Below are 18634 nucleotides of genomic sequence, written 5' to 3'. Positions count from 1 at the left end.
CACTCTTGGTGCATCACACTAGGTAACACCTGGACGTATGCAAGATGAAAGTCTGTTACAGTGCTTGTTTGCGCACTTGACCTCCCTCATACAGAGAGAGAAACAAGAGAGTGAATAATAGATGGTAGACAACATGAGAGTTGAACGAGAGTGTGTACTTGCTAACCTAAAAATATAGGTGAAAGTACAACTAAGGTTCAGGTCTAAGGCTTGACCTAACCACACTTCCACCAACTAATTAGAGTTAGGTTTATTTACTCTAGAGCCTAGTGTCACTACTATAATGTCTTGAGACACTAGATGTACACACCCTACAATGACACTTCAATAAGTGTCCACACCACACAAATTACATTGGGCACTACCTAGAATTGGCAAATTCTAACATAGACAAAAGTGAAGCCAAGATCCAAGAAGATCAGGTTGGCTAGTGTGAATAGCTACCCTATAGTCTAAATGTGGTGCCCACTGAAGCCCATGAAATGCATAATAAATACAATGCCTAATACCCATGATATGCATAAAAGTAACAAAGAGTGAGTGCACACCGAGTCCCTATTTGTAGAACATTTGAGCTAGTTGTCCTACAGACAAGTCTTGTGTGGCATATAAAAGACAAGTGCTTTTTGGGGCTGTTTAAGAGCCACAAAAACATAATAGTTTGAAAGGAATTTTAGTGACTTAGCAGGCAGCACCTATAGCATAATCACTAGCATTTGAAAATTCTAACCTAAGAAGCTGGCTGCAAGTAAAGCTTCAGACTATTTATCCCGCTTTTGCACATTCTAATGTGTATTAGAAAGTACTTTCACATTCTGATTTCTTATAATCTTTCTATCAATACAAATGCTTGAGAGAAAAGATTCCAAGCTAAGTTTGAGGTGGAGCATAGGTTGTCTTTTTTCCTGGTTACTTTAACTTTGTTTACAGCAGGGGTGAAACAGTGCTTTGTTTCTAAATGTTCATTTCTTGCGTGAATACAGATAGCATTGTTCTTGCTTGTGGGCCTTGTTCTAATGGGTGCATGGCTTGGATATTGGGGAGTACGCAAACTGGTACTATCAGAGGATGGGACAGTTGATATAGGGACAGCCCAATTTGTCAAATGGGCTATACGTGTACTTGGATGTGTTATGATCTTGCAGGTAATCCCACAATTAGAACTTCTTGAGAGTAATTGCTGACCAAGTTGTAAGCCAGCAGATGCACTTACTGTTTTTGCTTCATCAGAGCTCCCACGATCCTGTTCTGGCTGTATCAGCCCTTCTTTTTGGAGTATTTCTTACCTGGATCATAAGGAAGGTACATCTACAGGATTTGCTTGAGCTTGGGGAAGCTATTTCATTATCCTGGCCAGAGTAAGTACCAACTTTCAATGGTTGAGCTTTCATTGCTTAGACCCTTTCACACAAAGCATTATCTCATAGATTAATCATATCCTTCATTCTTTTGGAGAGAGGTGTAAAATAGTTGCTTGTTTCAGATTTCTCAGCTTCAAGGATCAAAATCATCAATGGAAGAAGAAGATCAAAGCAGATTTGAATAATGTCTCAAAGACAGAATTTCTACCCAAAGATGATGCTAAGCTTTTGAGATCTCCAACTGGCTCATATTTCCAAACTCCAATGACTTCCAGTAAGTCTCAATTGCATTCAGAATTTATGTCATGATTATCTTGTGGGATTCCTCCATGCAGGGATTAATATTGAGGCATGATATGATATAATCATAGGATAAAGGGGCCAATAAGCCTTAAGGTGACACCACCCAAAAGCAAAAGGCACCCCACCCCAGTGTAGTGACACTTAACGTTTTTGCAAAAAGATGCATTTTTAAGAGTCACTATGTTATGATGGGAATTCTTATGTATTACATGTAAGCTTAATGTGAGTCAAACAATTTAGCCTTGTAAACTTTATATTTTGGAGTTTGTAAAACTTTAAAACATTGCATCCTTGAGCGTCATTCCATTTGACTCTCATTGTCACTCTTTTGTGAACCTTTCATTAACTAGGTCTACTTGATAAACATATCAAAAGGCCCCAAACTTTTTATTTGAGTGGCATATGGTTTATAAAATTTGATTATTAAAAAAGATTAATGTTACTCACCTGGGAAAAATATGTGTAACGGGGGACTGTTAGGTGACACCATATTAGCGCTTTTACCCTAGCTTTAAGTGCTGATTTCACTTTTCTGGCTGCAGGAAAATCACAAACTACATTTCCAGCCAGCAGTACTACAGTAAGCAGTGCAGAGGGAGAAGAATACTACTCCAGTTTTCACAAGACACCAACTAGAAAGCATATGAGCCGTTCTGAGTGGACTGACTTCACGCAGCGTTACACAAAAAAGGCCATGCATGATCTGGCCTCATCACCAAAGTTTGCAGATTGGCTTGCAAATAATGCTGACCGAGTTGTCATTCTACCGAGTGAACATAGACAAGACAGATCCATGGATGAGATTCAAACAACTGCTTACATGGCACCAGTTGATGGGGGGGAAAATTTAAAAAAGTCATGCTTTTGGAAGTTTGGATTTTAGTGTGACTTGGTTCTCATGTATATTCTGTTGTAACTATAGTACCTGTACATGTTTTACAAGACACTTACCAATGGCATTATTAAATCAGTCTTTACGAAGAGTTACAGATGATGTTTATAGAAATCCTTTGATCACTGAATGCATAAGATGTTTATTTATAGGCAACAGTAAGCTAGTGTATCAAGTTCAGGAGCCGTTTGAATGGGCAAGGGTTACAGTCATTTCTCTTGCGTTCACAACTTCTTGGTGTTGCACTATGAAATGCAATCCCCCATTTTAGAATTTGCTTCTGGATTTAGAATCAAATAAGAACAATTTTGAACCCATGGTTTGATTCTTAAAATCCAGAGGGAAGTTAAGTTGTATAATATTTGAAAGGCTGTTGTATTGATGGCATAGATATAGTGTGAGCCCATCTATTCTTCATTGTATAACCATCTCGTTTACGGTAAAAGAATTGTCACATAATATCACATGATTGTTACATAGTGTTTGGAAAGTATTTGAATAAAAACCACTGACTTACTTGGGTGAGGTTTTCATACTTGTGTCTCATACAGGGTGTTTGGACATTATAATAGTGTTTTGAAAGTATTTGAATAAAAACTAGTGACTTGCTTGGGTTAGGTTTTGATACTTGTGTCTCAAACAGGTGTTTGGACATCATGGTTTGGATGCGCCTCTGATTACACATGTATAGCAGTCTGTTACTATCTGTAGTATAGTTGTAATGCTGACCTATCCCCTTTTCACTGAATACCCATCTAGTTTATGATAAGAAACTATTACATACTCTTATCCTCATTGTAAACTGCGTGGGGAAGACTTGATAGGGAAGTAGACATTTTGATCTCTGTCTCTATGTTCCTGGACTTGCATCATCTTCATCTTGTATGTTGAGAGGTAGACCAGTAGAATTGCCAAAGTTGTCAACACCAAAAGACATCATGTTCCTTATGTTTCTATGCAAAGGTACCATTTAAGCCAAGATTTGGGATATTGGCGTGGATTTATTGTATGGCTGTTTGATCTGGCAGTATGTGTGCACGTTGGTTTTACTGATTGGAAGATTTGGAATGTGATTTTGTAATTGGTATGCTCCTTGAAATGTGTGTCGCGTTATTTTGTAATTTGGAAAGCCACACTCGAAGAGTCTTATCTAATCGGTTTGGCGCTCCTGTCGTCCAAGCGTGGTTATGGATGCTCTGATACACGATGTATTATAGGCTGTGGACTGTTGGAATTAACGTCTTGAGTTGGTACTTCGGTTGGATACACTTGCGGTTTTGTGGGTGCGGATTGGTGCCGTGTTTGCCTTTGATGTTGTCTATTTTTGTGGCTGCTGTATGGCCTTGTCTGCACGCCCTGGAGGCAGCACAATAGTCTTCCTATGTTTGGGGATGTAGGACGGAGAACTACTTGATTGACAAATGCTCTTGAGTTCTACCACAGAGAAATCCTACAACCCAATAAATAGTTGAGAAATCATAGAAATTAGATTGCAAGAGCATGCCAATTGCTTTATTGTTTCTCCTTTCTTTACTTCTATTCTATGGTGATACACACAATGGAATGGAAGTCTCCAAAGGCCATATACAATACATTGATGACCATTGGCCGCAGCTAAAGCAAAGGTTGACAACTCATCACAATAAAATTTCAAAAGATTACCTAAATCTCTTGGCCCAGCAGTGAACTCATTGAATTTCATTAGTACAGTGTGCATGTGGTCCAAAACATTTAAGGATATCACAAACTTGTTGCCACAAACTTCCATGGCCTAGACAATGATTGTCCCTCTTAAGAAGTTGGCTATCATAGCTAAAGCAAAGAGTTAACAATTTATCAAGAAATTATAGAAACATGCAAAGGTTACATTGTAGAGCTTAAAACCATAGCAAAATTGGTAATGAATGGACAGAGATTTTAATACATGTAATTTGACACTTCTATTCTAGAGACATAGGACTGTTGGACTTGATAAATTCGGTGTTTGAGGAAGTTATTACAAGGATATTGTTTTCCTACTACTTCGGTCAACAAAGTAGAGGCAACCAACTTGAATCTTACAGTAGTTCTTCCGACTCGATATGAATTTCTTTTTGCCATCCCATGACATGGCCTAGAATATCTTCTATTTGATTTAATTTCTAAATGGTGCATTTTGTTGGGCTAAACATCCAATAGTCAAGACATTGGATGGACTTCTATTGTTTAAGAAGCTACAACTCACTTTGATGACAATATCTCACCTTGTTTTTTGAACAGTTTAACTAACCTTGTATCCTGGTCTTCGACTAGATCATGTATAAATAGCTCAATTAGTTAGGCATCTTAGAATTTTTGTTTGTAGACTGGATTGATTGTGACAACAATCCAAGATAATGTGAATGCCTTTAACTCGAGCAATCCCTTGAAGCTTGGAAGGGTTTAGCACATCACTTCCCACAATGGTGGTCCTGGTCTTACAATACCTTTTGGAAAATAGGAAAGAAAAAAATTATTTGGATGCGATCAACAATAAAATTGGAATACCTAGGCTTATCAAAATCGTGGATGAAGAGTTTTTTTTAGAGTAAGAACATGATCTTGCTCCTTGCACTAAGAGGCTAATTTAGATTGAGGGAGGGATCTAGCTCCCATGGTAGAGATAATTGGCAATCTCAACCAGAATGCTGAAAGTCACAATATCGTATGAAATGCTGTTATTTTGGGAGAATTGAACATAGCTTTTGAATGCTATCAAAAGAATGGTGATCATAATTCTAAGGATCAACAAGGTTACCATGCATTATTTAGTATCATATCATATGCAACCACGTGAATGATTTGATGAAATGCCCCCTCCCTTGCATAGGTATTTGTACAAGGAGATAATACAAATCATGATATAGTGTGTCCTGGAATTGGTTTCACTAGTGATGCATGATAGTAAAGGAAAGGAGTTGCAAGAGGTGTGGCCCTTCTACCATTAAGAATTTGTGTCCTATGAGGCAAATGGGCGACTAAAATTTGTAAGTCAAATATAATAAGCATAGTTGCTTTATTGAGGAGCTCGATAATAGTCATAAAATATTTCTTATTAAAGGCAAAGTGACATGGTGGAAAATTTACCTTGAATCATGGAACTCTAATCTAAATGTAGCCATGTTTACTAAAGGGAGTTCTATAACACTCAGAAATATGTCATAAATGGATTGGGCACATAAATGTTCAAAGACTCAAGAATATGCAATACAAGGGAAGTGCTTTAGGTCTTCCAAGGTTTACACATATAGGCTTGAGTTGTGTATGTTTTGCTTGTTAACTTGGCAAGCAATCTAGATTTTCATTCACAAGCATGTAAGGAATAGACAGAGATTGCTACACTTAATCTTGGATGTCTTTAATGACTTTGATAGACATGTTGAGAAAGATTTTACTCGCAAACTACTTGTTTGAGATCAAATGATGAGACGAGTGCCTATTCGTTATTATGAAGCATAAAATCATGAGGTTGTCATTATTCTACAACAAATTGTGTTGGGAGAAAAAAGAATCAAGTATTAATTTGATAAGGAAAAATTTCCTAATCATTAGTAGGTTGTTATTTTTGGTTACATGTTATATCAAACTCCCACTATAGACATCAATGTGATTTCTAATTGGAAAGTATGGCAAGTGGGCATGATGTTAGACCCTTGAATTTGTGGATGTTGAACATATGTTTATATACAGAGATGAGATTTACAGAAAAAAGGACCCTGAAATATAAATATGTGCAATTTTTCAAGGTACGCACAAAAAACACAATATGATTCTTATAACTTGTCCATTGATTAGTAGTGATGTGGTAAGCTCAAACTTAAAGTGGTTTTAGTTCTAGATTTATAGGTGATGGACCTCATAATGTTAGACAAACTAAGCGTCAGTCAAACTAGGTCTATTGATGGTGATACATCAATAACGGGGAGAAATTAAGGGAAGGCAAATGTTTTGAACAATGTTAAAGGACCTTCTAACCATGGATATAAATATTATGGATTCTAGATCTTGATGTGGAACTAGAAATCCCATTAATGGTAACACTTGTTGTAAGGCAACACAGGTATGAGACTCTACATGTGGGAAAGGTCAACCACGTGACAATGCATCACGATTGTGGGAGTTTAAAAGGGTTAGGCACCTTGTAAACAAGCTTGCTTACACTAGTTTTATGAAAGATCATTGTGTTTCTATGTAAAAGGTCTCGAAATAGAAAGAGCTGGCTAAAGATTGTTGGGTGAGAAATTGAATGCTTTGGCCTTGTAAGAATGGCCATGCGAGACTTGTGGGTCATTGTTTTGATATGAAGAGTCTTGTCAGTCATGTAGGACAAATAATAAGCATGACGAGTTTGTTGACAGAATGTCTTTCCATGGGTATTTTAACTAATGGCATTTGGGTTAATACAAAAGTAGTATGGTCTGTGTATGTTTGCTATGCATAAAATCATGGATTTGTAGCATAGTGAGAACCTTAGCCTACATGGAAAATGAGATAGATAATGTTATCATGTAGAAATAAATGTTTTGGGAACCTAACTTACGCCATTGTCACAAGGAAATAATCTTAGCTATTTCGATAGATTGATTAGTTAGTTTAAGAAGCACTTGTAAAAGCCTTATATGGATATAGTGATGAGGATTGGTAATTAAGGCAATACATATAGTATCGACCACTTTATTGTAGGCCATCTCATGGGCTATGCATTGATGCCCTTTGGTCCATGATCCGAGCTCCCTAAGCAGTTAAACTGTCATTAAAAGTAGTCGTTGCCCCTAGTGTCCTAGTGTCACTTGTCCTAGGTAGTAAGTGATACTAAGAGGGTTTCCTATGATGGTTAAGTTGTTAGGGTTTTATTTTCTTACAAAAAGACAATTTGTGTCTCATTAGCACATAAGTGTGGCATTTTTCATTTTGGTCTCCTTCGCCATTGTACTCTCTCTCTCTCTCTCTCTCTCTCTCACTCTCTCAATAATACATCACCTCTCACTTTGTGATTGAGTTATATTGCAATCGATTAAGTCATTCTTTATCCTTCATTCTCTATCAATCAATCGCATAATTGCTTCATGCATGGGCCAATAGTGGTATTAAAGCCACTTTCCTTCGTCACACACTTGCAATCACTAGAAATCAAATGCTTGCCATGCTCGTCTCCCGACCAATTCGCCCCATCATCATCGCTACCGCCCATGCGCCTTCCCAATCACCGCCTTCTTCTCGACCCACTGACCCATACTCTTCTTCAACCGGCTGAATATTTTTTAAATTTAACAAAGGCTTTACATTTCATTTAAAAAGCTACATTATTTTATTCATTCTCACACTTCAACCAAAGTTCCAATCTATTCTTAGGGCATATTGCCCTTTTCCCAATCATAACTACTTGGGGCTTTTCCTCAAATTCACCACATTTGGTTCCCATTTCACTATAAATTTAAGGATTTATCATCACTTTCCTCAAACTCATCGTTGAACTAAAGAAACTCGACAATGTTATCTAGAAAATTTGCGGTGTTTCACTGATTAGGCCAAATTTCGCCTAAATTTTATCGAAAAATTTGGGGCTTTTCAAGAATTTGGAAATCTTCATCGACATTGAGGCTCAATTCATCAAGGGGCATGACATTCAACTACATGTGGTAAAAATTTCACACAAAGTTCTTTGAATTCCTCTTCAAATTTTGATAAAATTTGGGGCTTTTCATAATTCAAGCTTAATTTTACACAAAATCCTTCTAGAAAATTTTCAAAATTCATCAAAATCGAGCCTCAATTCAACTTGAGGCATGACATTCAACACCAACTAGATAATAATTTTATCCAATTTCTTTCATTTCTCTTCAATATTTGGGTAAAATCTAGGGATTTTGTCTAATTTCCCTTCTTTAGCATACAAATTGCCCCTCTTGACATCATCTTTGCTCTTCTTCATCTCTAGGATGTTGAAATTTGGGGATTTTATCTCAAATAATCTTCTTTGCCCACTATGCATTAAACATGTTCTTTATGAGATTGTTCTACCCATCTCCATCAGGCTTGAAGACAAATTCTACTATTTTTAGCTCATTTATTGGCCACATCCACTCAAGTTCTACAATTGTCCATATGATCGAAGCATCTCAACTAGTAATATTTTATTTCTAAAAAGTATTATTTTTAACATATTTTTCTCTCTCCTTAGGAGAAAATCAAACATACAAATTTATTATACTTTATATTATTCGACTTCATTGAAAGAAGACCAACAACTCTTCTACCAGTGGTTTATTATTATCGGTGCATTTATTTTCACTCTCTTCACTTTGAAGTCATTATTCTATTCCTAATTTCCACTCGTAGCAACAATAATAATGATGTGTTGGATATACTTGGTGCTGATGATAAGCTCAATGGCACCAATTACCCAATGTGGGCTTACATAATGCGACATATTTTTATCACGAAAAATTTATGCAATGTTATGAACGACATCGAGCAAAGGCCGTCTTCTTCAGACACTAACACCACCTCTCACTTCCACATCGCAAGGTGGCTCTCATGATGTCGAATCATCTTCCTCTTTAACAATGCCTCCCACTCAAGGCTAGATTCAATGGGATGATCGTGATGCTCAAGTGTATTCAGTTGCAATGCTACCATGGTGACCAAACAAGCCTTTTCTATTTGCCATCACAAAAAATGTCAAAATCAAGTGAAGTACAAGCACGTTGGTCAAAAACCAACAAATACCCATGCTACTCATTCGTATTCTTGATCAAATAATTCCTCCAAGTTACCTTCCCATGTTGGTGCATTATCTTCCAACCCTTCCAAAGGTACATCCAACAAACGAAAGAGGTACAATTGCTGTCGAAAGATGGGGCACTACATCACTAAACATTGTAAGAACATTGTATTGAGGGAAAAAAAGGAGTCCGGCATCGTTGTCACCAATGAGACCGCCAACCTTGCCAAGTACTATGAAGATACCCTCTTCATTGAATATGCTTCTTTACACGATGCTCGTTCTTTTATCGTTGATGCGGCTTCTACTTGGTATTTTGACAATGGTCCTTCATCACTTCTTGTTAAGAATTTTTCTCATCCACTTCTCATATACCTAAGGAGGCCATTGTCATGTGTGCAAACAATGTGTCTTATACAATTGAAGGAATTTGTACTATACAAGTTGATACTATTTTTGGCACTTCCATGGCATTATAGAATGTCCTCTATGTGCTAGGCATTAAGAAGAACTTTCTTTCTATCTCAACCATTGCTACTTTGGGTTTTCATGTTGTCTTTAATGGCCCTCAGCTTGCGGTTTTATAATGATTGGGTACCTTGTTCTATTGTATTAATCAGCACTCTCACATCGGGACTTTATTATCTTGAGATTAATGATCAATAGTATGCCAAAATTTTGCTTGATCATACCCTTTCACCATGCAATCCTTTTTTGATACATATTCCTTCAGTGCCACATATTTTGAATTTGCTGATTTTTCTTGCATATATTGATGATTTGCTTCTTATTGGGATCAATGCTATCCAATTTGTAGCATTAGAGCATCACTTTGAGTAACCAATTTGCTATCATTTATGTTGGTATTCTTCAATCACCTATGGCTTCCTAATTTGTTACCATTGAGAGAGGCATATTTCCATTATTGACAAAGTATTCAATTACCCGATCAAGCATCATAATTGATAGCCCGTTAGCAAACTGTGAAGCATGTCTTCACTTACCTTAGGGACACCAAGGATTTAAGCCTTTTCTTCAATGTTGTTTCTTCACTTATGCATATATTAGTTATTTAGAAGAAAATTTTATAGATCTTTTTATAAAGGCTATTCCTCCATCAGTGATTTAAGATTTTCAATTGTGTCTACTCATGATACTTTTTAAAACATGATATGTCATTCATTATATTTCCATAGATTGTCATATCCATCAAGATGAACACCTCCAAGCATGATCACATTTTTCTTTTTTAAAATGAAAATTTTATTGTTCCTAGATCACTCCATTGATTTCATGAGGGGATTTGTACGCCATCTCATGGGCTACACATTGAAGCCCTTTGATCCATGATTTAGGCTCCCTACGCATGTAAAAAATCATTAAAAGTAGTTGTTGCCTCTAGTGTCATAGGCACTAAGTGAAACTAATGTCAGGTTTTCTATTAGGGTTTTCTATGACAATTAAGTTGGTAGGGTTTTATTTTATTATAAAAGAGACTTTTTGCCTAATTAGCACACAAGTGTGTCATTATTCATTTCAATCGTGCCTTCGATGTTGTATTTTCTCACACTCATTAATATTACCTCCCATTTTTTGATTGAGTTATCATGCATGGATTACTTCATTCTTTATCCTTCATTCTCTATTAATTAATCACACAATTACTTCATGCTTGGGTCAACATCATGATTATACATTTAAACTTGGTAGTGGTTTGGTTAGTTGGAATAGCAATAAATAGCCTACTTGCATTACCTGGCTGGAGATCAAAGTATAGAGGTGCTTGAATGTGAAGTAGCATGTCCTATAAGTTGCTTACGAATTTGGGATTGTAGTTTGACAATGCTATCAATGAACAACTTGATAGTAATCCAAAATATTATGCAAGGACCACACATATTGAGGTATACTACAATGTAGGAACCTCCTTAGGGTAAGGTATCACACTTTAGCTTCAGGGAGTATTAAGAGGTAAGGTTAGCCTACCCACATGTGCTATGTATAATGAGTGAACTCATGATGACCTAGTTTGATCTCTTTTCTAAATTGTGTGCACTTTCAATTCGTTTGTAAATGAAAAGTTGAGGAAACCACATTACTCTCATTCGTGGCTACTTGCAACTCTTTTTGATTTTGCAATACATAATATTAACAATGCCCCTAGGGAACACTACCAATAGATTTTGTTTTGTGATTATTATCCCTTTGCCTTTTGTATCACCTAAAGTTGTGTTGTGTCTATGTTTTCATTCTCATTTCTACCCTTGCCATTAAGTAGTTGTGTTAGGACAAGGGTTTGAGCAAACACAATTTGTATGATAGCTTGACTATAACACCAATAGTAGGTAATGAATGGGCTAATATGCTAAAGAGTTGATGAGATTAAAGGGTCAAGGGATAAAAGATGTTAGTGAAAAATGGTATATGGACCAAAGGATCAAAGAACAGGTGATGAGTGTGAATGAAGTTACTAAAAGTTAGTCTACATATCAAGAGCCTTCACACATGCATAAGGATGAAATCATGAATGATCTAGCTAATTTAGATGCATTTCAACTATTTGAGAGGAGGAAATTTGGTTCTCTAGTTGTAGCACTAGATAAAAATTTTGTTGATCTGAAAATGAAAATATTACAAAGATCTTGATTCTTTTAAAGTGGCTTATACAACAACAAGATTCAGACAACTTGGGTATGCCTCTTGAAGATGGGGTTGCTCTTGGAGCTACTTTGTCATCATGGCCACCTCAAGATGCTAAGGGCTCCAACTCTCTTGGTACACCCAATAATATGTTAAAAAATATGAGGCTAAGAATAATTCAAGAATATGAAGCCATCTATGTTTCGAGGAGAGAAATAATATCATAATAAGGATGTAGTCAATATTTTCTTTCAAAAATGGAGTGACTTGTATCAATTATGTTGTATACCAAATTCCATTAGAGCCTTTAAGGCAAATCTCACACTTGAGAGCAAGGCCTACAAGTGGTGGATGAGTCTTGACGCCCCAATTCATCCTTTGACGTGGGAAAACTTTTGAAGAAATGCTCAAAAAGAGTTTATAATTGAGAATGAAAAAGACCATAATTGGATTGCCTAGGATAAGTGTCGAATGAAGGTGTGACATTAACCCAATACATCTCCAAATACCTAGAAATAGTTCTCAAACTTGATGGCTTAGATTACTTTTAGAAGGTTTGAGGATTCATTTGAGGCTTGGATAATAAGTACAAAGGTAATGTGAAAACTCAATATCCTAAAACACTAGAAGCCGCCATGAAGAGTGCATAGATTTTTTATGATATGTTAGATAGAAAAACATGTTCATATGTATTTGCTTGTTGCATATCTATATTAGCATTAGTAGGGAGGAGAAAGTTCCATTTTTCATAAAAACATGAGAATGGTAAGATGCCCAAAGGAGCTAGAGGGCCGCTATCGTAGAGTTCGTGCAAGAGCTGCAGAACACGGAGTTCAAGGTACAACAAGGAAAGAGGCTAACAAGATGATCTCAATAACTCAATATTTGATGCCAAAGATCACTATAATGTTTGTCAAGTAAAATACATAAGGTCCATGTTCAGAAAAATCTGTAGTATCTCATAACCAGCTTTGCATCAACAAGTTTCAATTTAGAAACTTCACAACTGTATTCAGCAGCAATCCTCCAAAAGAGTACATGTCAGATTTTTTCTGTGAGTTTTCCACTTGAGGCATTCTCAGGGGCTAGATACCCAAAATGGTCTCATAACTCTAGTGATCACATGTATATTTGTATCTGATGTTGGCTTTGTAAGGCCAAAATCTGAAACTTGTGCGTCAAAACATAGCAGAATATTAGAAGCTTTGATGTCCTGGTGGATAACTTGAGGATGACAATCTTCATGCAGGTATGCCAAACCACGAGCAGCACCATGTGCAATTTTCTTGCGTGTTTCCCTGCTCACAGTCAACTGATAATTCTGCAATTTGTTGCGGCATATGTGGGAAATTGTGGAGGTACATTCCAATGTCAGCTCTCCATCAATGACAGAGTTGAGATAGTTAGCTAACTTTCCAAATTCTTTGGTAATGTGCTGAATTCTGTCTTTTCTTGTTATTCGGCCATAATAAAAGACAACGCTACCTCTGTTGATGATAGATCACCATCACAATCCAGACCAACAAATACCCTTCCTAATTGATTTTAGATGATGAGGTTCATTCAATTAATCACAATAGAAAGACTGGCTTGTTGAAATAGCACTAGAAATTTTGCAACAGACCTCCTGTATCGCAGCTTATCCACTTGCCCTGATTGGCTTGCAAGGAAGCAATGGCTATGGCGGACGTATTGTGGAGGGATTTCGACGCCATCTCACGATCCGTTTCCCAAAAGGGTGAAGGGATAGAAGTTAAAGGTTTCCACGTCAAGAAGGAGCTGGCATGATCGCCTCCACATTCAACTGATGCGACTATTGCGTCTAAGGAGTTGGAGCCGATCAGCAAATCCCTCAATTTGATGCACATCCAGCTGAAGGTTTAATAACTTTCCTTCATACAAAACGTGTTAAAATCCAGAGCTTGAATCAGGCCTTCGTCAAACGAAAAGCTGAGAACATGTTGTCGTTTACTGCTGCATCATACTGTGGATTCGATTCTCCCTCTCCACTCGACATTCGAATCATCTAACGCCTCCTCCTCAGTTTTTACAACAGGACCCTGCATAGCTGAGGACCCATGGTCTTGAAGTTTTTTTTTTTTTCCAGAGCGAGCACAGAAAGGGCTCCGGTCGAGAGAAGACAAGCACCTTAGAAACTACCTGGCTGAATTTTGATAATGATCAAACGGAGCTGAGAAGGCCATCCAAATGAACGATCGAGCCAAGAAAGCTCGGAAGGGAGCAAGGCTTCAGAATTGTCCAGATGGTGATAACTCATTCCCCCATGAATCTTCTCTCCCTCCTTTAACATTTAGACCTTTTCTTCATAAATTAGCCGACAGTCCTGATAGGTTTTTCCGCTGAATCCCTGAGGCCAATGCCATATCAAAGCCCAAAATACTGATTCCCTTGTGATTTTTTCGTCATGCCGTCCTTCCTTGTCCCCCAAAGCAGCCTGCTTTTCTCTTGTTTTTTCCCTCCAAAAGCGGTTCAAAACCCCCAAATTAGTTTTCCCCTCTTATGAATGAGTAAAACACAAATAGTGAAGTGCATCCATCTCTTAATGTGTGACTGCATATACACATGAGAACCAAACCATGAAATCCGAAACAGAGACCAATAAGTACAACACTTTAAGCTGTCCCATAGTAGCCATAACCAGTTCTGTGCCTATAAAGCCATTACTCGCTCCGATTGCTTCACCATAACCATCCCTTCTACAAATGTATACTGGACAAGATTTAAGTACCAGCACTGATTTAGACTTTGAGGTTTATCTTTGAAGTCATGCATTGCCCCTTTGTCAGTCAGCTTTACAATGAGTAATCTGTGCATAAACTTCGACTTCGGCCTTAAAAATTGGATAGCAAAATACTCCCTCGGTGCTTCACTAATGCTTCGCTCACTTAAGCAGCTTTTGAGAGACTTCCTTCAACTCTATGTCATGGGAACTTTTGAACTTAGATGATTGCTTCCACAAACCTTTCTTTGATTCCATAATTCCCTGCATTTTTCTTAGAGATCATCATTGAAATCATCAGCGTGATAATGTCCTTTGGCATCAGTTTTTCATATTTTTATAACACACACACATCATGCTTCCAAACAGAATCACACACACACACAAACGGAATATATATATTGAATGCAGATTATCGTAACGCATCACACACATAATGAATCACACGCAGAAAATAACACAAATGCACAACAAAAGAAATGGAGGTGTATACGATTCGGATGCGCAGCAGCACGACAACGTATCAGTGATCCAATTCCCTTTTTCATCTTTTCTGTTATGTAATTCTATCAAGAAAATGCTTGTTCTTCTCTCGAGCATTATAACCTACACATAATATGTAAAGAAGTATGTATTAACCCCTAAATAATAAGTATTTTAAGTATGTCTAGTAATCACCAATATGCCATACAAATCAACATGGCATTAAGAGATGTTTACACTTTTGTAAACAAACACAAACATCGATATCAAAACGCATGTGGATATGTACATCGACTCAGTATAGATTCAATTTCAAGGCATCACTTTAATCATACCATTTATATGAAATAAAATAAAAAGAATAGTACAAGAATAATCAGAGAATTTTACCAAAATAAAATTTATTATAATGAATATGAGTTTGATTTGACTCAATACTTTCTCGATTTGGAAAGCACAAGCACTCAAAGCTTAAATCCATTTTTCTTGAAAAAAGGAACCAAAATGTGTGAGCTTCTCACTCGACCACCAAGACCCACGGACTGCTTATTGTTTTAAGTGTTTCAAGCCAAGTGTAATGGCTACCTATTACATAGTCATATGCGTTCTCACACTTACAAGTGCAGTGAGCTTACTTCCATGCTTGATTGAGTTGCCTCCTCCCTCAAGCATTGCGGTAGCTTCACAGTCCAAGATGCAAGCTCGATCCTCAAGCTCTAAGCTCCATGCTTAGAGCATTGTCGCGCTGCAAGACAAGACAAGAGAAGAGAAGAGAAGAAGAAGAAGAGAGGAGAAGATGGAGAGCTTCTCTACCATGTTCCCTCACCCTCACACACTCACTCCTCCCTCACTCCTTCACACTCCCTCTCTCAAGCACAACCTCAAGCAAGCAAGAAAAAAACGAAGAAGAGAAGAGAAGAGCTAGTTTTTGATACACACAAGAATGAGCTTCTTCATTCACTTTTTTCCTTTTATACAAAATCCTAACCCTAATTCAAGTAACAAATTTAGTACTGTGAGGTTCCATTTTGGCACTATAAGTACTAGTTTTGGATTATAATATCCAAGGTTGAAATTGTAGGTATTGAAGTGGGTATTGTATATGGAGTGGAGGAAGGAAAATGCATATGCCATGACATAGAAACCTATCAAAGATAAATGTTATTCCATGATTATGAGAAGTAAATATTTACCCACTTGCCTCATTGGCAGAGGTGGATAGGGGTAACATGGCTTCATTCTCTTTGACTCCATTATCATATGGCATGCTCTTTTGTATGTTCTTACACATCTCAAAGGTTACTTGTTTTGGAGACTAGATATATGCTCCATTGGAAACCGTATGGTTCTTACAAGGTGAGAGCACATCATGACAAGTGAATGGTCGAGAAGACTATATGTATCACATCTTCCCTCCACTTGGCCATAGAAGAAGCCTTTAACCACAAGTTTGCCTCTAGCAATTCTATTATGCAGCTTATCCTTTTGTACCCTCTCTATCTACTATATGGCTTTGGTACATTTCAAAAGGTAGAACCATTGAGTGGCCTCGGCTGCCTTCATTGCAAAGTTATCCTCAATAGACAACATTTCACAAAACATTTGAGGATTTTCCTCATGCATTGGTAGGTTAACATCCCGATTCATTGCTACAAGATTCATATTTTTTTCACTCTCCCCATCCCCATCCTCTTTCTCACTATCTACCTTGTCCAGCTCTTGCAATGATACATTATATCCATTATTATACGCATTGCCTATTTTTGAATCTCCTCCATTTTCCACTTACACATGGATTACAAAAACCATAAAAGAGTTCAAAGACGGGTAGTGCATGGATTATTTATTAAATATCTATCGGTGTAGTGGATGGTACAAGAGCCCTAAAATCCCATTAGAGAGCCTATTGCACATCATCCTACAAGACCAACTAAATAACTCTTTATGTATTGCAACTATGTGATTGTCCTTTGTGCACAAATGTTGCATTCAAAAAATTAACCACATTAGCTACACACTTCAGAAGCACTCAATTCAATTTCAACTTCTCATGTATAAGTGTTTGTTCCTTTGATGAAAACGCCAACACCATTGTGCTCTCCCTTTCCATGTCTCAATGTGGAGAAGTTATGCATCAGATGCAAGCCGATTAGTTGATAGTATCTTCCAACAAAGTAGAAAGGTATCCCTGCCTTGAATTGTGATGCAATACCCTTTAACCACACTTAATGATATTACAAGTAGTGACCCTTGTTATTTTAGTCGCTTTTCAAGAAGCAAAAAGCAATGCTATATGAACAATGTATCATGCAGCCTGTCATCACTCCCTTACCTCCTCCATGGTGGTTGTGCCACATGGAGCAACCATCCTTTTTTGCCTCTTGATGTGTAGGGTTCTCTATTTGGTCAAGGCAGCTAGGCCCCTTGCTCTAAGTTCAAGTTGACATGACTTATTAGAGTTGAGACTAATGAGGAGAGGTGGATTGACCTGTGTCGCCCTCGTGGTGTCGTTGTCCAAGATGGTTGAAAGTGGATCCTTGCGAGCCTGAAACTCTTCCATGAGTGGCACAATGTGGCGACTCCAAGCACCAAGTTACCCAAGTGTGAGTTAGACCAATGCATTATGCGTGCTGCCATGAGTGAGCCACAGTGCGGGAGGGATATCTACTAAGGCATGATGGCATGGTGATGTGACATGACACGAAGGATGCATGCTATCACATGATGGAAACTTCTTGGCATATCTTTCAAGTTGGCTTTTGTTGTGTGTTCTACATGTGCGATGCAGTGTTGTGTCCCCACGGACCATGTTACTTGTGTGGGTTTTCATGCTACGAACCCATGGGACCAGGTAGGCATCATGACACCACTTGCTATCAGATATGTGAAAAAGTAGTGTTTTTTCAATAGCGCATGCCAAGTTTCTCACATATGTGATGTGCTCAACAATTTTTACATGATTTGACCACCAATGTATCAATTGAATCTCATTATGGATTTTAAATAAGTAATTCTCTATGAAATCAATAATCGATACAACAACATCAGTAGGAAACTTATGTATACAATATTTGAACTATTGTGCCTACGACCAAAAGATGAAGTTATGCTTGATAAAACTTTTGAGATGCTATAAAAATAGGTCACAAAAAGTAGTGCTTGTCATTCTTCCTAGAACCAATCCTCTCTTCTTTTCGCTTCTAGCAGTATCAAATTGTCCCAGTACCAACATCCATGAAAACCTTAACAGAAATCTCCTTGATATCCATTGAGATTCAAGCATTTCTTTGCATAATACTCACAATCAAGAGGCTTCTGGTACAATATGGATCCCCACAAACTAGTGATGTGTTGATATAGTAATTGGCTTACAGGATATTTTCATGCATTAGTGTTTCTATAACAAACAAACCATGTGTAGAGATGAGCTTTTCCATGATATTTGAACTTATTTTGCTACATCTAGTTGAAAG

The 18634-nt window shown here is 37.4% G+C and overlaps 1 protein-coding gene across 1 annotated transcript in view; it reads left to right on the top strand.

Moving 5' to 3' along the window:
- LOC148039258 (uncharacterized) overlaps positions 1 to 2655 on the top strand; it is a 60630-nt gene extending 57975 nt beyond the window's left edge. Inside the window, exons 7-10 of the mRNA XM_087675145.1 lie at positions 984 to 1145; positions 1231 to 1358; positions 1484 to 1635; positions 2207 to 2655. Of these exons, the coding sequence (XP_087531271.1) occupies positions 984 to 1145; positions 1231 to 1358; positions 1484 to 1635; positions 2207 to 2547 (783 nt within the window). The 3' untranslated portion in view covers positions 2548 to 2655. The remainder of the gene's footprint in view (positions 1 to 983; positions 1146 to 1230; positions 1359 to 1483; positions 1636 to 2206) is intronic.
- The last annotated feature ends 15979 nt before the right edge of the window (positions 2656 to 18634 follow it).

This window comes from Lygodium microphyllum, chromosome 3, assembly GCF_053477565.2.
Source record: "Lygodium microphyllum isolate KBCC chromosome 3, Lygodium_microphyllum_v1.1.10, whole genome shotgun sequence".
Taxonomy (NCBI): Eukaryota; Viridiplantae; Streptophyta; class Polypodiopsida; order Schizaeales; family Lygodiaceae; genus Lygodium; species Lygodium microphyllum.
The sequence above is the reverse complement of the archived record's forward strand: the minus strand, read 5'-3'. Positions and strand labels throughout refer to the sequence as shown.